Genomic DNA, 24526 nt, shown 5'->3' with positions numbered 1-24526 from the left:
TATGCATACCTCACACACATATAAAATCTACCTGCAGATTAGGAAAAACTTTAATAAGCAAATGTGCTCCAACAGGACACAGGCTGGTTTTAAACCTATCTGTCTGTCTATCTATCTATCTATCTATCTATCTATCTATCTATCTATCTATCTATCTATCTATCTATCAATCTATCTGTCTGTCTGTCTGTCTGTCTGTTTGTCTGTCTGTCTGTCTGTCTGTTTGTCTGTCTGTCTGTCTGCCTGTCTGTCTGTCGTCTCTCCTTCTCTCTCTCAAAATCATGAATGATGAGCTTGTCGTACAATTCAGTTAATTACTTAGGATATAAGAGGAAGCCCCAAACTTCCGGGCGTTGGGTAAAAGAAAATGCTTCAGGACCAATAACTCATGATTTTATTCCCTTCTCAGATTCATACACATATTGCAGCGGTCCTTAATTCATATATTGCAGCGGTCCTTAATACATATATTTCAGCATTCCTTCAGTTTTTAAAGCCCTGTAAAAAACAATTGGGAATGTTGGGCCTCCAATCAGTTCCCTGTAGCAGGGATCATTTCCGAAACGGAGGGAAATTTCGCTCCGTTGAAATATTTCTTTAGTTCTGGACAGAGGTGATAGTCAGAGAGGAGCAAGTCAGGTGAGTAATGCGGATGGTTTAGCAATTCTATGCCAGAGTTGCGTATTTTACGTAGTGTGTCATCTGCCGTGTGTACTAGGGCATTATCCCGGAAAAAGAGGACACCACGTCTCAGCTCTCCTCGGCGTATCTCCTTGAAAGCCTCACGCAGTTCGTCCAAAAAAGACATGTAGAAGTCTGCGTTGAGAGTGAGAACGCTTTGTAGCTATTATATGAGAAGAACTGCGTCTTTTTTTCAGAAATCCGAATATTTTTTGTTGTCTTCTTGGGACGAGGTGATCCATTGTGGCCCCACTCCATTGATTGCTGTTCGGTCTGGGGATAATAATATAATACCATATTTCATTCATGGTAACTAAAACTGCTGTAAATTCAGCTTCTCTTGCAAACCGATCCAGAATCGCCCTTTCCACTTTCTTTTTTTCTTATAAATCATAACAACATATACAGGTATGGGGAATTCCAAATAACTTAAAACTCAACTTAAAGACAAACCACCTTAAAATATATCGGTAGAACTCCATTGATGTTACTAAGATTAAAATTAATTCTATTCAATTTCCTCTAATCCATAAAAAAGTCATTAGAACACTCAGATCGATTGCGCCTTCTTACCACAAAACATATAATTTAGTTACCTTAAAATATACTTAGCAGCTTCTCTTCACATTCAGTAATCTTAACAATTTTGTGTTCCTCACATATCCCAGTAACTTTTCTTAATCTTCTTTTTCCCGGACGTCGCCTTGCTGCAGAAAAAATTACTCTGAAACTTATCTTCCTCAATATTTTTCTCTTGTGCCGTAAACTTGTAACTGTTCAAAGGGAACATAAACCATGCTAATTTGACTGGTTTCGAATAACCAGAAAAAGAAATGAGGGCAGGCTTATCTTTCTCATGAAACTAAAACAAAATATCTTAGAAATTTGGAAATGAATCTGTCATACGTTACGACAATTTAATATAATGGGTTTTTATTTATCTTAGCAACCAATGGAAATTCAACAATATCTTCTACTGCACATGCAACACAAACACAAACAGGATATTCCACATCAGGTAAGTATGTTGGTTTAACTATAAAACATGGCGGTGTTTTAATTGAAGTTATTAGCTCACTTATTATCTTTTTAAGCAAATGGTATATTTCAAATAAAACGACATTGAAAGTAAAATACATCTCAATATATTGTATTAACACTTTAATTTCTGGTTAATTTTCTTAATAGTATTAAACTGACTGTCATAAAATGAACTTAGTTCACTATTTTAATTTTATGATATACATAAAGTTGTTGGTTTGGGGTAAAAGAATATACATGAGAGTCAGTTAAGAATTTACTCAACATATTCCCCTCTCAAATTCACGCACTTACTGCAGAGATCCTTCAGTCTTCCTAAGCACTATAAATGAACTCGTAAAGTTGTGTCTCCAACCAGGCTTTTCGTATTACCCTTAAAGCCGGTAAATTTTCAGTATTCCCATATCAAGGCAGTAGATTGGAAAGCTGTTTTGATATTCACCATTACATGCAGTTTTGATATTCACCATTACAAGCTTTTCATTTGTTAATTGGTATTACAAAACTGTACATGTAGAAAACATGTAAGATATCTCGAATTGCAAATTCTTCAGAGAGAAAGACAATTAAATAATAATTCTTCTGAAGAAAATAGTTACCAGCATTTTCAAATTTTATGCATACCTCACACACATATAAAATCTACCTGCAGATTAGGAAAAACTTTAATAAGCAAATGTGCTCCAACAGGACACAGGCTGGTTTTAAACCTATCTGTCTGTCTATCTATCTATCTATCTATCTATCTATCTATCTATCTATCTATCTATCTATCAATCTATCTGTCTGTCTGTCTGTCTGTCTGTTTGTCTGTCTGTCTGTCTGTCTGTTTGTCTGTCTGTCTGTCTGCCTATCTGTCTGTCGTCTCTCCTTCTCTCTCTCAAAATCATGAATGATGAGCTTGTCGTACAATTCAGTTAATTACTTAGGATATAAGAGGAAGCCCCAAACTTCCGGGCGTTGGGTAAAAGAAAATGCTTCAGGACCAATAACTCATGATTTTATTCCCTTCTCAGATTCATACACATATTGCAGCGGTCCTTAATTCATATATTGCAGCGGTCCTTAATACATATATTTCAGCATTCCTTCAGTTTTTAAAGCCCTGTAAAAAACAATTGGGAATGTTGGGCCTCCAATCAGTTCCCTGTAGCAGGGATCATTTCCGAAACGGAGGGAAATTTCGCTCCGTTGAAATATTTCTTTAGTTCTGGACAGAGGTGATAGTCAGAGAGGAGCAAGTCAGGTGAGTAATGCGGATGGTTTAGCAATTCTATGCCAGAGTTGCGTATTTTACGTAGTGTGTCATCTGCCGTGTGTACTAGGGCATTATCCCGGAAAAAAGAGGACACCACGTCTCAGCTCTCCTCGGCGTATCTCCTTGAAAGCCTCACGCAGTTCGTCCAAAAAAGACATGTAGAAGTCTGCGTTGAGAGTGAGAACGCTTTGTAGCTATTATATGAGAAGAACTGCGTCTTTTTTTCAGAAATCCGAATATTTTTTGTTGTCTTCTTGGGACGAGGTGATCCATTGTGGCCCCACTCCATTGATTGCTGTTCGGTCTGGGGATAATAATATAATACCATATTTCATTCATGGTAACTAAAACTGCTGTAAATTCAGCTTCTCTTGCAAACCGATCCAGAATCGCCCTTGATGTATTCATTCTGATGCGCTTCTGATCTGCGTTCAGGCATTTCAGCACCCATTTTTCAGAAAGCTTTCTCTTGTGCAGAATGCTGAAGATGATGTGGCCGACTCTTTCTTGGGAAATTCCTACTCCTATATAGGTGGGACTTCGACAAGCTTTAAACCGAAACTGGCACATCGCACAAATGCACTTAAGGATAGAAATAAGATAAACAACATTAGCTTGAACAAATTCACCTGGGCGCATAAAGATAAAATCGATAACCTTATAATAGAATAGGATACAATTCCCTATAGAACAGGGGAAGTGATGTGAGTTGTATATCAAAATGTATCAGACTTTACATCGAAATATCCATTACTTATCAATAGCTGAGAACAGACTTTGAGATGATTACACCTGCATGGTGTAAAAACCTTTAAGCAGTGCCATGAAGTATTGGGTAGGTTGCTATGCTATAAACAAAGGAGAGGTGCCGAATGACAGGGGCATATGTCAGGACATTATGTGGTTTAACTTTCAACTAGATATCGTTATCATCACTAGCTTAAAATATCATCCTCTTTCTTTTTATTTTATAAGTTATAACAACATATTCAAGAATTAGAACTTCCAAATAACTCAAAACTCAACTTAAAAACAAAATACCATAAAACATATTGGTAAAACTCTATCGATGTTACTAAGTTTAATATTAATTTTATTCAATTTCCTTTAATCCATCTACCTATGTCTGTCTGTCTTTCTGTCTCTCTGTCTGACTGTCTGCCTGTATGGCTGTGTGTGTGTCTGTCATCTATCTCCTCCATTCTCTAAAAGTGATGAATGATGAGCTTGTCGTACAATACAGTTAGTTTATTAGGATATAAGAGGAGGCCCAAAAGTTCGTGGCGTTAAATAAAAGAAAATACTTGAGGACCAATTACTCATGATTTTTATTCCCCTCTCAGATTCATACACATATTACAGCGTTCTTTAATACATATATTGCAGTGGTCCTTAATTTATATATTGCAGCATTCCTTCAGTTTTTCAAAGCCCTGTAAAATACAATTGGGAATGTTGGGCCTCCAATCAGTTCTCTGTAGCAGTGATCACTTCCGAAACGGAGGGAAATTTCGTCCCGTTGAGATAAATCTTCAATTGTGGACAGAGGTGATAGTCGGACAGGGAAAGGCAGGTGAGTAAGGGGGATGGCCTAGCATTTCGAAGTAAAAGTGTCGTATTTTAAGTAGTGTGTCATGTGCTGAATCATTTCATTTGCTTTCTGGATCCGAAAATGTTGAACCGCTGTGTCCCCACTCCGTTGATTGCTGCTCGGTCTGGGAATGATAATGATGATATCAAGTTTCATTCATGGTGACTAAAAGAGCCTTAAATTCAGACTTACTCAATCCAAAATCACTCTTGATGTCGTCACTCTGATGCGCTTCTAATTTGCGCGCGCATGTGTGTTATTTCTCTGTTTTAGGAGTTAGGACTGAAAGCTACGGTTTCTGGGTTTACTGCAGTGTATACGCAAAGTAAATGCGATGAAGCAAGAGTTTGCCCCGATCAACAAATACAGTTAGGATTATCAGTTTGAGGTATTAGGTTTGATTATAAGAAATATCTGATTCAACTGTAGATGAAATACTCATACTAATTTTGTAATGTTTATTCTTAATATGGAGTGTGTTAGTGGATTATCAACCAGTGTCTATTCTCATCCTACAGCAGAAAATTCAAACGCGTCTATGACAACACACGAAACCACAAGTCACACAATTGAATACTCAAGAGATGCACTGTCATCATATGAGAAAACAACCGCTAATCCAACAGATGGACAAATAAGTACCTCAAAACAATCTTCAACCGATTCCATAACTTCAAATGTACTAACTGACGATCCATCAACAGATGAAATCACACGTCCCGCAACACAATATCTAACAGATTCCACTTCACCAGATGTAACAACTGATACACTTTTAACACACAACACCACACATCCCGCCACACAATATTCAAATGGTTCCATGTCATCAGATATAACAACTGATGCTACATTAACACACAACACCACACATCCCGCCACACAATATTCAAATAGTTCCATGTCATCAGATATAACAACTGATGCTCCATTAACACATAACACCACACATCCCGCCACACAATATTCAAATGGTTCCACGTCATCAGATGTAACAACTGATGCTCCATTAACACACAACACCACACATCCCGCCACACAATATTCAAATGGTTCCATGTCATCAGATATAACAACTGATGCTACATTAACACACAACACCACACATCCCGCAAAACAATATTCAAATAGTTCCATGTCATCAGATATAACAACTGATGCTCCATTAACACATAACACCACACATCCCGCCACACAATATTCAAATGGTTCCATGTCATCAGATGTAACAACTGATGCTCCATTAACACACAACACCACACATCCCGCCACACAATATTCCAATGGTTCCATGTCATCAGATGTAACAACTGATGCTCCATTAACACACAACACCACGCATCCCACCACACAATATTCAAATGGTTCCATGTCATCAGATGTAACAACTGATGCTCCATTAACACACAACACCACACATCCCGCCACACAATATTCAAATGGTTCCATGTCATCACATGTAACAACTGAAGCTCCATTAACACTCAACACCACACATCCAGCCACACAATATTCAAATGGTTCCATGTCATCAGATGTAACAACGGATGCTCCATTAACACACAACACCACACAACCCACCACACAATATTCAAATGGTTCCATGTCATCAGATACAACAACGGATGCTCCATTAACACACAACACCACACATCCCGCCACACAATATTCAAATGGTTCCATGTCATCAGATGTAACAATGGATGCTCCATTAACACACAACACCACACATCCCACCACACAATATTCAAATGGTTCCATGTCATCAGATGTAAAAACTGATGCTCCATTAACACACAACACCACACATCCCGCCACACAATATTCAAATGATTCCATGTCATCAGATGTAACATCTGATGCTCCATTAACACACAACACCACACATCCCGCCACACAATATTCAAATGGTTCCATGACATCAGATGTAACAACTGATGCTCCATTAACACACAACACCACACATCCCGCCACACAATATTCAAATGATTCCATGTCATCAGATATAACAACTGATGCTCCATTAACACACAACACCACACATTCTGCCACACAATATTCAAATGGTTCCATGTCATCACATGTAACAACTGAAGCTCCATTAACACACAACACCACACATCCCGCCACACAATATTCAAATGGTTCCATGTCATCAGACGTACCAACTGATGCTCCATTAACACACAACACCACACATCCCGCCACACAATATTCAAATGGTTCCATGTCATCAGATGTAACATCTGATGCCCCATTAACACACAACACAACACATCCCGCCACACAATATTCAAATGGTTCCATGTCATCAGATATAACAACTGATGCTCCATTAACACACAACACCACACGTCCCGCCACACAATATTCAAATGGTTCCATGTCATCAGACGTAACAACTGATGCTCCATTAACACACAACACCACACATCCCACCACACAATATTCAAATGGTTCCATGTCATCAGATGTAACAACTGACGCTCTCTTAGCACACAACACCACACAACCCGCCACACAATATTCAAATGGTTCCATGTCATCAGATGTAATAAATGATGCTCCATTAACACACAACACCACACATTCTGCCACACAATATTCCAATGGTTCCATGTCATCAGATGTAACAACTGATACTCAATTAACACACAACACCACACATCCCGCCACACAATATTCAAATGGTTCCATGTCATCACATGTGACAACTGATGCTCCATTAACACACACCACCACACATCCCACCACACAATATTCAAATAGTTCCATGTCATCAGATGTAACAACTGACGCTCCATTAACACACAACACCACACATCCCGCCACACAATATTCAAATGGTTCCATGTCATCAAATGTAACAACTGATGCTCCATTAACACACACTACCACACATCCAGCCACACAATATTCGAATGGTTCCATGTCATCAGATGTAACAACTGATGCTCCATTAACACACAACACCACACATCCCGCCACACAATATTCCAATGGTTCCATGTCATCAGATGTAACAACTGATGCTCCATTAACACACAACACCACGCATCCCACCACACAATATTCAAATCGTTCCATGTCATCAGATGTAACAACTGATGCTCCATTAACACACAACACCACACATCCCGCCACACAATATTCGAATGGTTCCATGTCATCAGATATAACAACTGATGCTCCATTAACACACAACACCACACGTCCCGCCACACAATATTCGAATGGTTCCATGTCATCAGATGTAACAACAGATGCTCCATTAACACACAACACCACACATCCCGACACACAATATTCCAATGGTTCCATGTCATCAGATGTAACAACGGATGCTCCATTAACACACAGCACCACACATCCCGCCACACAATATTCAAATGGTTCCATGTCATCACATGTAACAACTGATGCTCCATTAACACACAACGCCACACATCACACCACACAATATTCAAATGGTTCCATGTCATCAGATGTAACAACTGATGCTCCATTAACACACAACACCACACATCACACCACACAATATTCAAATGGTTCCATGACATCAGATACAACAACGGATGCTCCATTAACACACAACACCACACATCCCGCCACACAATATTCAAATGGTTCCATGTCATCAGATGTAACAATGGATGCTCCATTAACACACAACACCACACATCCCACCACACAATATTCAAATGGTTCCATGTCATCAGATGTAACAACTGATGCTCCATTAACACACAACACCACACATCCCGCCACACAATATTCAAATGGTTCCATGTCATCAGATGTAACATCTGATGCTCCATTAACACACACCACCACACATCCCGCCACACAATATTCAAATGGTTCCATGTCATCAGATATAACAACTGATGCTCCATTAACACACACCACCACACATCCCGCCACACAATATTCAAATGGTTCCATGTCATCAGATATAACAACTGATGCTCCATTAACACACAACACCACACATCCCACCACACAATATTCAAATGGTTCCATGTCATCAGATGTAACAACTGATGCTCCATTAACACACAACACCACACTTTCTGCCACACAATATTCAAATGGTTCCATGTCATCACATGTAACAACTGAAGCTCCATTAACACACAACACCACACATCCCGCCACACAATATTCAAATGGTTCCATGTCATCAGACGTAACAACTGATGCTCCATTAACACACAACACCACACATCCCGCCACACAATATTCAAATGGTTCCATGTCATCAGATGTAACATCTGATGCTCCATTAAGACACAACACAACACATCCCGCCACACAATATTCAAATGGTTCCATGTCATCAGATATAACGACTGATGCTCCATTAACACACAACACCACACGTCCCGCCACACAATATTCAAATGGTTCCATGTCATCAGACGTAACAACTGATGCTCCATTAACACACAACACCACACATCCCGCCACACAATATTCAAATGGTTCCATGTCATCAGATGTAACAACTGATGCTCCATTTACACACAACACCACACATTCTGCCACACAATATTCCAATGGTTCCATGTCATCAGATGTAACAACTGATGCTCCATTAACACACAACAGCACACATCCCGCCACACAATATTCAAATGGTTACGTGTCATCAGATGTAACAACTGATGCTCCATTAACACACAACACCACACATCCCGCCACACAATATTCCAATGGTTCCATGTCATCAGATGTAACAACTGATGCTCCATTAACACACAACACCACACATCCCGCCACACAATATTCAAATAGTTCCATGTCATCACATGTAACAACTGAAGCTCCATTAACACACAACACCACACATCCCGCCACACAATATTCAAATGGTTCCATGTCATCAGACGTAACAACTGATGCTCCATTAACACACAACACCACACATCCCGGCACACAATATTCAAATTGTTCCATGTCATCAGATATAACAACTGATGCTCCATTAACACACAACACCACACATTCTGCCACACAATATTCAAATGGTTCCATGTCATCAGACGTAACAACTGATGCTCCATTAACACACAACACCACACATCCCACCACACAATATTCAAATGGTTCCATGTTATCAGATGTAACAACTGATGCTCCATTAACACACAACACCACACATTCTGCCACACAATATTCCAATGGTTCCATGTCATCAGATGTAACAACTGATGCTCCATTAACACACAACACCACACATCCCGCCACACAATATTCAAATGGTTCCATGTCATCACATGTAACAACTGAAGCTCCATTAACACACAACACCACACATCCCGCCACACAATATTCAAATGGTTCCATGTCATCAGACGTAACAACTGATGCTCCATTGACACACAACACCACACATCCCGCCACACAATATTCAAATGGTTCCATGTCATCAGATGTAACATTTGATGCTCCATTAACACACAACACCACACATCCCGCCACACAATATTCAAATGGTTCCATGTCATCAGACGTAACAACTGATGCTCCATTAACACACAACACCACACGTCCCGTCACACAATATTCAAATGGTTCCATGACATCAGATGTAACAACGGATGCTCCATTAACACACAACACCACACATCCCGCCACACAATATTCGAATGGTTCCATGTCATCAGATGTAACAACTGATGCTCCATTAACACACAACTCCACACATCCCGCCACACAATATTCCAATGGTTCCATGTTATCATATGTAACAACTGAAGCTCCATTAACACGCAACACCACATATTCCGCCACACAATATTCAAATGGTTCCATGTCATCAGATGTAACAACTGATGCTCCATTAACACACAACACCACACATCCCGCCACACAATATTCAAATGATTCCATGTCATCAGACGTAACAACTGATGCTCCATTAACACACAACACCACACATCCCGCCACACAATATTCAAATGGTTCCATGTCATCAGACGTAACAACTGATGCTCCATTAACACACAACACCACACATCCCGCCACACAATATTCAAATGGTTCCATGTCATCAGATTTAACATCTGATGCTCCATTAACACACAACACCACACATCCCGCCACACAATATTCAAATGGTTCCATGTCATCAGATATAACAACTGATGCTCCATTAACACACAACACCACACATTCTGCCACACAATATTCCAATGGTTCCATGTCATCAGACGTAACAACTGATGCTCCATTAACACACAACACCACACATCCCGCCACACAATATTCAAATGGTTCCATTTCATCAGATATAACAACTGATGCTCCATTAACACACAACACCACACATCCCACCACACAATATTCAAATGGTTCCATGTTATCAGATGTAACAACTGATGCTCCATTAACACACAACACCACACATTCTGCCACACAATATTCCAATGGTTCCATGTCATCAGATGTAACAACTGATGCTCCATTAACACACAACACCACACATCCCGCCACACAATATTCAAATGGTTCCATGTCATCACATGTAACAACTGAAGCTCCATTAACACACAACACCACACATCCCGCCACACAATATTCAAATGGTTCCATGTCATCAGACGTAACAACTGATGCTCCATTAACACACAACACCACACATCCCGCCACACAATATTCAAATGGTTCCATGTCATCAGATATAACAACTGATGCTCCATTAACACACGACACCACACGTCCCGCCACACAATATTCAAATGATTCCATGTCATCAGACGTAACAACTGATGCTCCATTAACACACAACACCACACATCCCGCCACACAATATTCAAATGGTTCCATGTCATCAGATGTAACAACTGATGCTCCATTAACACACAACACCACACATCCCGCCACACAATATTCAAATGGTTCCATGTCATCAGACGTAACAACTGATGCTCCATTAACACACAACACCACACATCCCGCCACACAATATTCAAATGGTTCCATGTTATCAGATATAACAACTGATGCTCCATTAACACACAACACCACATATCCCGCCACACAATATTCAAATGGTTCCATGTCATCAGATGTAACAACTGATGCTCCATTAACACACAACACCACTAATCCCGCCACACAATATTCAAATGGTTCCATGTCATCACATGTAACAAGTGAAGCTCCATTAACACACAACACCACACATCCCGCCACACAATATTCAAATGGTTCCATGTCATCAGACGTAACAACTGATGCTCCATTAACACACAACACCAAACATCCCGCCACACAATATTCAAATGGTTCCATGTCATCAGATGTAACAACTGATGCTCCATTAACACACAACACCACACATCCCGCCACACAATATTCAAATGGTTCCATGTCAGCAGACCTAACAACTGATGCTCCATTAACACACAACACCACACATCCCGCCACACAATATTCAAATGGTTCCATGTCATCAGATATAACAACTGATGCTCCATTAACACACAACACCACATATCCCGCCACACAATATTCAAATGGTTCCATGTCATCAGATGTAACAACTGATGCTCCATTAACACACAACACCACTAATCCCGCCACACAATATTCAAATGGTTCCATGTCATCACATGTAACAACTGAAGCTCCATTAACACACAACACCACACATCCCGCCACACAATATTCAAATGGTTCCATGTCATCAAATGTAACAACTGAAGCTCCATTAACACACAACACCACACATCCCGCCACACAATATTCAAATGGTTCCATGTCATCAGACGTAACAACTGATGCTCCATTAACACACAACACCACACATCCCGCCACACAATATTCAAATGGTTCCATGTCATCAGATGTAACATCTGATGCTCCATTAACACACAACACCACACATCCCGCCACACAATATTCAAATGTTTCCATGTCATCAGATATAACAACTGATGCTCCATTAACACACAACACCACACGCCCCGCCACACAATATTCAAATGGTTCCATGTCATCAGATGTAACAACTGATGCTCCATTAACACACAACACCACACAACCCGCCACACAATATTCAAATGGTTCCATGACATCAGATGTAACAACTGATGCTCCATTAACACACAACACCACACATCCCGCCACACAATATTCAAATGGTTCCATGTCATCAGATGTAACAACGGATGCTCCATTAACACACAACACCACACATCCCGCCACACACTATTCGAATGGTTCCATGTCATCAGATGTAACAACTGATGCTCCATTAACACACAACACCACACATCCCGCCACACAATATTCCAATGGTTCCATGTCATCAGATGTAACAACTGATGCTCCATTAACACACAGCACCACACATCCCACCACACAATATTCAAATGGTTCCATGTCATCATATGTAACAACTGAAGCTCCATTAACACACAACACCACATATTCCGCCACACAATATTCAAATGGTTCCATGTCATCAGATGTAACAACTGATGCTCCATTAACACACAACACCACACATCCCGCCACACAATATTCAAATGGTTCCATGTCATCATATGTAACAACTGAAGCTCCATTAACACACAACACCACACATCCCGCCACACAATATTCAAATGGTTCCATGTCATCAGATGTAACAACTGATGCTCCATTAACACACAACAGCACACATCCCGCCACACAATATTCAGATGGTTACGTGTCATCAGATGTAACAACTGATGCTCCATTAACACACAACACCACACATCCTGCCACACAATATTCCAATGGTTCCATGTCATCAGATGTAACAACTGATGCTCCATTAACACACAACACCACACATCCCGCCACACATTATTCAAATGGTTCCATGTCATCACATGTAACAACTGAAGCTCCATTAACACACAACACCACACATCCCGCCGCACAATATTCAAATGGTTCCATGTCATCAGACGTAACAACTGATGCTCCATTAACACACAACACCACACATCCCGCCACACAATATTCAAATGGTTCCATGTCATCAGATGTAACAACTGATGCTCCATTAACACACAACACCACACATCCCGCCACACAATATTCAAATGGTTCCATGTCATCAGATATAACAACTGATGCTCCATTAACACACAACACCACACATCCCACCACACAATATTCAAATGGTTCCATGTCATCAGATGTAACATCTGATGCTCCATTAACACACAACACCACACATCCCGCCACACAATATTCAAATGGTTCCATGTCATCAGATGTAACAACTGATGCTCCATTAACACACAACACCACACATCCCGCCACACAATATTCAAATGGTTCCATGACATCAGATGTAACAACTGATGCTCCATTAACACACAACACCACACGTCCCGCCACACAATATTCAAATGGTTCCATGTCATCAGACGTAACAACTGATGCTCCATTAACACACACCATCACACATCCCATCACACATCCCACCACACAATATTCAAATGGTTCCATGTCATCAGATGTAACAACTGACGCTCTATTAGCACACAACACCACACATCCCGCCACACACTATTCAAATGGTTCCATGACATCAGATGTAACAACTGATGCTCCATTAACACACAACACCACACATCCCGCCACACAATATTCAAATGGTTCCATGTCATCAGATATAACAACTGATGCTCCATTAACACAAAACACCACACATCCCGCCACACAATATTCAAATGGTTCCATGTCATCAGATGTAACAACTGACGCTCTATTAGCACACAACACCACACAACCCGCCACACACTATTCAAATGGTTCCATGCCATCAGATGTAACAACTGATGCTCCATTAACACAAAACACCACACATTCCGCCACACAATATTCAAATGGTTCCATGACATCAGATGTAACAACTGATGCTCCATTAACACACAACACCACACATCCCGCCACACAATATTCAAATGGTTCCATGTCATCAGATGTAACAACTGATGCTCCTTTAACACACAACACCGCACATCCCGCCACACAATATTCAAATGGTTCCATGTCATCAGATGTAACAACTGATCCTCCATTAACACACAACACCACACATCCCGCCACACAATATTCAAATGGTTCCATGTTATCAGATGTAACAACTGATGCTCCATTAACACACAACACCACGCATCCCACCACACAATATTCAAATCGTTCCATGTCATCAGATGTAACAACTGATGCTCCATTAACACAAAACACCACACATCCCGCCACACAATATTCAAATGGTTCCATGACATCAGATGTAACAACTGATGCTCCATTAACACACACCACCACACATCCCGCCACACAATATTCAAATGGTTCCATGTCATCAGATATAACAACTGATGCTCCATTAACACAAAACACCACACATCCCGCCACACAATATTCAAATGGTTCCATGTCATCAGATTTAACAACTGACGCTCTATTAGCACACAACACCACACAACCCGCCACACACTATTCAAATGGTTCCATGTTATCAGATGTAACAACTGATGCTCCATTAACACAAAACACCACACATCCCGCCACACAATATTCAAATGGTTCCATGACATCAGATATAACAACTGATGCTCCATTAACACACAACACCACACATCCCGCCACACAATATTCAAATGGTTTCACATCATCAGATGTAACAACTGATGCTCCTTTAACACACAACACCGCACATCCCGCCACACAATATTCAAATGGTTCCATGTCATCAGATGTAACAACTGATCCTCCATTAACACACAACACCACACATCCCACCACACAATATTCAAATAGTTCCATGTCATCAGATGTAACAACTGATGCTCCATTAACACACAACACCACACATCCCGCCACACAATATTCAAATGGTTCCATGTCATCAGACGTAACAACTGATGCTCCATTAACACACAACACCACGCATCCCACCACACAATATTCAAATCGCTCCATGTCATCAAATGTAACAACTGATGCTCCATTAACACAAAACACCACACATCCCGCCACACAATATTCAAATGGTTCCATGTCATCAGATGTAACAACTGATCCTCCATTAACACACAACACCACGCATCCCACCACACAATATTCAAATCGTTCCATGTCATCAGATGTAACAACTGATGCTCCATTAACACAAAACACCACACATCCCGCCACACAATATTCAAATGGTTCCATGTCATCAGATGTAACAACTGACGCTCTATTAGCACACAACACCACACAACCCGCCACACACTATTCAAATGGTTCCATGTTATCAGATGTAACAACTGATGCTCCATTAACACAAAACACCACACATCCCGCCACACAATATTCAAATGGTTCCATGTCATCAGATGTAACAACTGATGCTCCATTAACACACAACAACACCACACATCCCGCCACACAATATTCAAATGGTTCCATGTCATCAGACGTAACAACTGATGCTCCATTAACACACAACACCACACATCCCGCCACACAATATTCAAATGGTTCCATGTCATCAGATGTAACATCTGATGCTCCATTAACACACAACACCACACATCCCGCCACACAATATTCAAATGGTTCCATGTCATCAGATATAACAACTGATGCTCCATTAACACACAACACCACACATCCCATAACACAATTTTCAAATGGTTCCATATCATCAGATGTAACAACTGATGCTCCATTAACACACAACACCACACATCCCGCCACACAATATTCCAATGGTTCCATGCCATCAGATGTAACAACTGATGCTCCATTAACACACAACACCACACATCCCGCCACACAATATTCAAATGGTTCCATGTCATCACATGTAACAACTGAAGCTCCATTAACACTCAACACCACACATCTCGCCACACAATATTCAAATGGTTACATGTCATCAGACGTAACAACTGATGCTCCATTAACACTCAACACCGCACATCCCGCCACACAATATTCAAATGGTTCCATGTCATCAGATGTAACATCTGATGCTCCATTAACACACAACACCACACATCCCGCCACACAATATTCAAATGGTTCCATGTCATCAGATATAACAACTGATGCTCCATTAACACACAACACCACACGTCCCGCCACACAATATTCAAATGGTTCCATGTCATCAGACGTAACAACTGATGCTCCATTAACACACAACGCCACACATCCCACCACACATCCCGCCACACAATATTCAAATGGTTCCATGTCATCAGATGTAACAACTGACGCTCTATTAGCACACAACACCACACAACCCGCCACACAATATTCAAATGGTTCCATGTCATCGGATGTAACATCTGATGCTCCATTAACACACAACACCACACATCCCGCCACACAATATTCAAATGGTTCCATGTCATCGGATGTAACAACTGATGCTCCATTAACACACAACACCACACATCCCGCCACACAATATTCAAATGGTTCCATGTCATCGGATGTAACAACTGATGCTCCATTAACACACAACACCACACATCCCGCCACACAATATTCAAATGGTTCCATGTCATCGGATGTAACAACTGATGCTCCATTAACACACAACACCACACATCCCGCCACACAATATTCAAATGGTTCCATGTCATCAGATGTAACAACTGATGCTCCATTAACACAAAACACCACGCATCCCACCACACAATATTCAAATCGTTCCATGTCATCAGATGTAACAACTGATGCTCCATTAACACAAAACACCACACATCCCGCCACACAATATTCAAATGGTTCCATGACATCAGATGTAACAACTGATGCTCCATTAACACACAACACCACACGTCCCGCCACACAATATTCAAATGGTTCCATGTCATCAGACGTAACAACTGATGCTCCATTAACACACAACGCCACACATCCCACCACACATCCCACCACACAATATTCAAATGGTTCCATGTCATCAGATGTAACAACTGACGCTCTATTAGCACACAACACCACACAACCCGCCACACAATATTCAAATGGTTCCATGTCATCGGATGTAACATCTGATGCTCCATTAACACACAACACCACACATCCCGCCACACAATATTCAAATGGTTCCATGTCATCGGATGTAACAACTGATGCTCCATTAACACACAACACCACACATCCCGCCACACAATATTCAAATGGTTCCATGTCATCGGATGTAACAACTGATGCTCCATTAACACACAACACCACACATCCCGCCACACAATATTCAAATGGTTCCATGTCATCGGATGTAACAACTGATGCTCCATTAACACACAACACCACACATCCCGCCACACAATATTCAAATGGTTCCATGTCATCAGATGTAACAACTGATGCTCCATTAACACAAAACACCACGCATCCCACCACACAATATTCAAATCGTTCCATGTCATCAGATGTAACAACTGATGCTCCATTAACACAAAACACCACACATCCCGCCACACAATATTCAAATGGTTCCATGACATCAGATGTAACAACTGATGCTCCATTAACACACAACACCACACATCCCGCCACACAATATTCAAATGGTTCCATGTCATCAGATATAACAACTGATGCTCCATTAACACAAAACACCACACATCCCGCCACACAATATTCAAATGGTTCCATGTCATCAGATTTAACAACTGACGCTCTATTAGCACACAACACCACACAACCCGCCACACACTATTCAAATGGTTCCATGTTATCAGATGTAACAACTGATGCTCCATTAACACAAAACACCACACATCCCGCCACACAATATTCAAATGGTTCCATGACATCAGATATAACAACTGATGCTCCATTAACACACAACACCACACATCCCGCCACACAATATTCAAATGGTTTCACATCATTAGATGTAACAACTGATGCTCCTTTAACACACAACACCGCACATCCCGCCACACAATATTCAAATGGTTCCATGTCATCAGATGTAACAACTGATCCTCCATTAACACACAACACCACACATCCCACCACACAATATTCAAATAGTTCCATGTCATCAGATGTAACAACTGATGCTCCATTAACACACAACACCACACATCCCGCCACACAATATTCAAATGGTTCCATGTCATCAGACGTAACAACTGATGCTCCATTAACACACAACACCACGCATCCCACCACACAATATTCAAATCGCTCCATGTCATCAAATGTAACAACTGATGCTCCATTAACACAAAACACCACACATCCCGCCACACAATATTCAAATGGTTCCATGTCATCAGATGTAACAACTGATCCTCCATTAACACACAACACCACGCATCCCACCACACAATATTCAAATCGTTCCATGTCATCAGATGTAACAACTGATGCTCCATTAACACAAAACACCACACATCCCGCCACACAATATTCAAATGGTTCCATGTCATCAGATGTAACAACTGACGCTCTATTAGCACACAACACCACACAACCCGCCACACACTATTCAAATGGTTCCATGTTATCAGATGTAACAACTGATGCTCCATTAACACAAAACACCACACATCCCGCCACACAATATTCAAATGGTTCCATGTCATCAGATGTAACAACTGATGCTCCATTAACACACAACAACACCACACATCCCGCCACACAATATTCAAATGGTTCCATGTCATCAGACGTAACAACTGATGCTCCATTAACACACAACACCACACATCCCGCCACACAATATTCAAATGGTTCCATGTCATCAGATGTAACATCTGATGCTCCATTAACACACAACACCACACATCCCGCCACACAATATTCAAATGGTTCCATGTCATCAGATATAACAACTGATGCTCCATTAACACACAACACCACACATCCCATAACACAATTTTCAAATGGTTCCATGTCATCAGATGTAACAACTGATGCTCCATTAACACACAACACCACACATCCCGCCACACAATATTCCAATGGTTCCATGCCATCAGATGTAACAACTGATGCTCCATTAACACACAACACCACACATCCCGCCACACAATATTCAAATGGTTCCATGTCATCACATGTAACAACTGAAGCTCCATTAACACTCAACACCACACATCTCGCCACACAATATTCAAATGGTTACATGTCATCAGACGTAACAACTGATGCTCCATTAACACTCAACACCGCACATCCCGCCACACAATATTCAAATGGTTCCATGTCATCAGATGTAACATCTGATGCTCCATTAACACACAACACCACACCTCCCGCCACACAATATTCAAATGGTTCCATGTCATCAGATATAACAACTGATGCTCCATTAACACACAACACCACACGTCCCGCCACACATCCCACCACACATCCCACCACACAATATTCAAATGGTTCCATGTCATCAGATGTAACAACTGACGCTCTATTAGCACACAACACCACACAACCCGCCACACAATATTCAAATGGTTCCATGTCATCGGATGTAACATCTGATGCTCCATTAACACACAACACCACACATCCCGCCACACAATATTCAAATGGTTCCATGTCATCGGATGTAACAACTGATGCTCCATTAACACACAACACCACACATCCCGCCACACAATATTCAAATGGTTCCATGTCATCGGATGTAACAACTGATGCTCCATTAACACACAACGCCACACATCCCGCCACACAATATTCAAATGGTTCCATGTCATCGGATGTAACAACTGATGCTCCATTAACACACAACACCACACATCCCGCCACACAATATTCAAATGGTTCCATGTCATCAGACGTAACAACTGATGCTCCTTTAACACACAACACCACACATCCCGCCACACAATATTCAAATGGTTCCATGTCATCAGACGTAACAACTGATGCTACATTAACACACAACACCACACATCCCGCCACACAATATTCAAATGGTTCCATGTCATCGGATGTAACAACTGATGCTCCATTAACACACAACACCACACATCCCGCCACACAATATTCAAATGGTTCCATGTCGTCGGATGTAACAACTGATGCTCCATTAACACACAACACCACACATCCCGCCACACAATATTCAAATGGTTCCATGTCATCAGATATAACAACTGATGCTCCATTAACACACAACACCACACGTCCCGCCACACAATATTCAAATGGTTCCATGTCATCAGACGTAACAACTGATGCTCCATTAACACACACCATCACACATCCCACCACACAATATTCAAATAGTTCCATGTCATCAGATGTAACAACTGATGCTCCATTAACACACAACACCACACATCCCGCCACACAATATTCAAATGGTTCCATGTCATCAGATGTAACAACTGATGCTCCGTTAACACATAACACCACACATCCCGCCACACAATATTCAAATGGTTCCATGACATCAGATGTAACAACTGATGCTCCATTAACACAAAACACCACACATCCCGCCACACAATATTCAAATGGTTCCATGTCATCAGATGTAACAACTGATGCTCCTTTAACACACAACACCGCACATCCCGCCACACAATATTCAAATGGTTCCATGTCATCAGATGTAACAACTGATCCTCCATTAACACACAACACCACACATCCCACCACACAATATTCAAATAGTTCCATGTCATCAGATGTAACAACTGATGCTCCATTAACACACAACACCACACATCCCGCCACACAATATTCAAATGGTTCCATGTCATCAGACGTAACAACTGATGCTCCATTAACACACAACACCACACATCCCGCCACACAATATTCCAATGGTTCCATGTCATCAGATGTAACAACTGATACTCCATTAACACACAACACCACACATCCCGCCACACAATATTCAAATGGTTCCATGTCATCAGACGTAACAACAGATGCTCCATTAACACACAACACCACACATCCCGCCACACACTATTCAAATGGTTCCATGTCATCAGATGTAACAACTGATGCTCCATTAACACACAACACCACACATCCCGCCACACAATATTCAAATGGTTCCATGTCATCAGATATAACAACTGATGCTCCATTAACACACAACACCACACATCCCATAACACAATTTTCAAATGGTTCCATGTCATCAGATGTAACAACTGATGCTCCATTAACACACAACACCACACATCCCGCCACACAATATTCCAATGGTTCCATGCCATCAGATGTAACAACTGATGCTCCATTAACACACAACACCACACATCCCGCCACACAATATTCAAATGGTTCCATGTCATCACATATAACAACTGAAGCTCCATTAACACTCAACACCACACATCCCGCCACACAATATTCAAATGGTTCCATGTCATCAGATGTAAGATCTGATGCTCCATTAACACACAACACCACACATCCCGCCACACAATATTCAAATGGTTCCATGTCATCAGATATAACAACTGATGCTCCATTAACACACAACACCACACGTCCCGCCACACAATATTCAAATGGTTCCATGTCATCAGACGTAACAACTGATGCTCCATTAACACACAACACCACACATCCCACCACACATCCCACCACACATCCCACCACACAATATTCAAATGGTTCCATGTCATCAGATGTAACAACTGACGCTCTATTAGCACACAACACCACACAACCCGCCACACAATATTCAAATGGTTCCATGTCATCGGATGTAAGATCTGATGCTCCATTAACACACAACACCACACATCCCGCCACACAATATTCAAATGGTTCCATGTCATCGGATGTAACAACTGATGCTCCATTAACACACAACACCACACATCCCGCCACACAATATTCAAATGGTTCCATGTCATCGGATGTAACAACTGATGCTCCATTAACACACAACACCACACCTCCCGCCACACAATATTCAAATGGTTCCATGTCATCGGATGTAACAACTGATGCTCCATTAACACACAACACCACACATCCCGCCACACAATATTCAAATGGTTCCATGTCATCAGACGTAACAACTGATGCTCCATTAACACACAACACCACACATCCCGCCACACAATATTCAAATGGTTCCATGTCATCAGACGTAACAACTGATGCTCCATTAACACACAACACCAAACATCCCGCCACACAATATTCAAATGGTTCCATGTCATCAGATATAACAACTGATGCTCCATTAACACACAACACCACACATCCCGCCACACAATATTCAAATGGTTCCATGTCATCAGATATAACAACTGATGCTCCATTAACACACAACACCACACATCCCATAACACAATTTTCAAATGGTTCCATGTCATCAGATGTAACAACTGATGCTCCATTAACACACAACACCACACATCCCGCCACACAATATTCCAATGGTTCCATGCCATCAGATGTAACAACTGATGCTCCATTAACACACAACACCACACATCCCGCCACACAATATTCAAATGGTTCCATGTCATCACATGTAACAACTGAAGCTCCATTAACACTCAACACCACACATCCCGCCACACAATATTCAAATGGTTCCATGTCATCAGACGTAACAACTGATGCTCCATTAACACTCAACACCACACATCCCGCCACACAATATTCAAATGGTTCCATGTCATCAGATGTAACATCTGATGCTCCATTAACACACAACACCACACATCCCGCCACACAATATTCAAATGGTTCCATGTCATCAGATATAACAACTGATGCTCCATTAACACACAACACCACACGTCCCGCCACACAATATTCAAATGGTTCCATGTCATCAGACGTAACAACTGATGCTCCATTAACACGCAACACCACACATCCCACCACACATCCCACCACACAATATTCCAATGGTTCCATGTCATCAGATGTAACAACTGACGCTCTATTAGCACACAACACCGCACAACCCGCCACACAATATTCAAATGGTTCCATGTCATCGGATGTAACAACTGATGCTCCATTAACACACAACACCACACATCCCGCCACACAATATTCAAATGGTTCCATGTCATCGGATGTAACAACTGATGCTCCATTAACACACAACACCACACATCCCGCCACACAATATTCAAATGGTTCCATGTCATCGGATGTAACAACTGATGCTCCATTAACACACAACACCACACATCCCGCCACACAATATTCAAATGGTTCCATGTCATCAGACGTAACAACTGATGCTCCATTAACACACAACACCACACATCCCGCCACGCAATATTCAAATGGTTCCATGTCATCAGATGTAACAACTGATGCTCCATTAACACACAACTCGACACATCCCGCCACACAATATTCAAATGGTTCCATGTCATCAGATGTAACAACTGATGCTCCATTAACACACAACACCACACATCCCACCACACAATATTCAAATGGTTCTATGTCATCAGATGTAACAACTGATGCTCCATTAAAGCACAACACCTCACATCCCGCCACACAATATTCAAATATTTCCATGTCGTCAGATCTAACAACTGATGCTCCATTAACACACAACACCACACATCCCGCCACACAATATTCAAGATCTTCTATGTCATCAGATGTAACAACTGACGTTCCTTCCACAGAGAACACCATACACCCCTCAGCACAATATTCATCACCCTCTATGTCATTAGATGTAACAACAATTGTCCCATCACAAGACGAAGCAACACCTTCCTCAGCACAATATTCAACTGCCTCTGTATCATCAGATGTAACAACAATCACTATATCAACAGACGAATCTACACCGCCCTCAACACAATACTCAACAGACTCCATGACGCCAGATGTAACAGCCATCAACCTTTCAACAGACGAAACCATAAATCCCTCAGCACAATATTCAACATTGTCTATGTCATCAGACGTAACAAGTATTGCCCCATCGACGGAGAATACTACGCGTCCCTCAACACAATATTCAAGCTCCT

The 24526-nt window shown here is 41.2% G+C and overlaps 2 protein-coding genes across 2 annotated transcripts; both read left to right on the top strand.

Annotated features, from left to right (window-relative positions):
- The first annotated feature begins 5040 nt into the window (after positions 1–5040).
- LOC106882817 (uncharacterized) lies at positions 5041–16267 on the top strand. The gene is made up of 5 exons (XM_089353456.1): positions 5041–7003; positions 7238–8353; positions 9227–10279; positions 11060–12816; positions 16262–16267. Exons 1-5 carry the CDS (start codon positions 5041–5043, stop codon positions 16265–16267), a joined length of 5895 nt encoding a protein of 1964 aa, XP_089209582.1.
- Positions 16268–16887: 620 nt separating this feature from the next.
- LOC149135003 (uncharacterized) lies at positions 16888–24466 on the top strand. Its single transcript, XM_089353455.1, has 8 exons — positions 16888–18196; positions 18587–18976; positions 19214–19681; positions 20018–20821; positions 20915–22123; positions 22304–23239; positions 23486–24195; positions 24431–24466. The coding sequence occupies exons 1-8, from the start codon at positions 16888–16890 to the stop codon at positions 24464–24466; spliced, it is 5862 nt and encodes a 1953-aa protein (XP_089209581.1).
- The last annotated feature ends 60 nt before the right edge of the window (positions 24467–24526 follow it).

The sequence above is a fragment of the Octopus bimaculoides genome, chromosome 6 (assembly GCF_046866305.1).
Source record: "Octopus bimaculoides isolate indiv1 chromosome 6, ASM4686630v1, whole genome shotgun sequence".
NCBI classification, from domain to species: Eukaryota; Metazoa; Mollusca; class Cephalopoda; order Octopoda; family Octopodidae; genus Octopus; species Octopus bimaculoides.
Note: the sequence above shows the minus strand (reverse complement) of the source record. Positions and strands in the feature narration are given on the sequence as shown.

Bases quoted from the DNA above. Each gene is read 5' to 3' on its own strand.
- LOC106882817 (XM_089353456.1), top strand. From the start codon at position 5,041: ATGGAGTGTGTTAGTGGATTATCAACCAGTGTCTATTCTCATCCTACA. The intron at 8,354-9,226 runs GTTCCATGTCAT...ACGTGTCATCAG, and splicing joins CGCCACACAATATTCAAATG to ATGTAACAACTGATGCTCCA. The intron at 10,280-11,059 runs ATCCCGCCACAC...ACAACACCACAC, and splicing joins ATTAACACACAACTCCACAC to ATCCCGCCACACAATATTCA.
- LOC149135003 (XM_089353455.1), top strand. From the start codon at position 16,888: ATGTCATCGGATGTAACATCTGATGCTCCATTAACACACAACACCACA. The intron at 18,197-18,586 runs ATCCCGCCACAC...ACAACACCACAC, and splicing joins ATTAACACAAAACACCACAC to ATCCCACCACACAATATTCA. The intron at 20,822-20,914 runs GTTCCATGTCAT...CCATGTCATCAG, and splicing joins CACCACACAATATTCAAATA to ATGTAACAACTGATGCTCCG.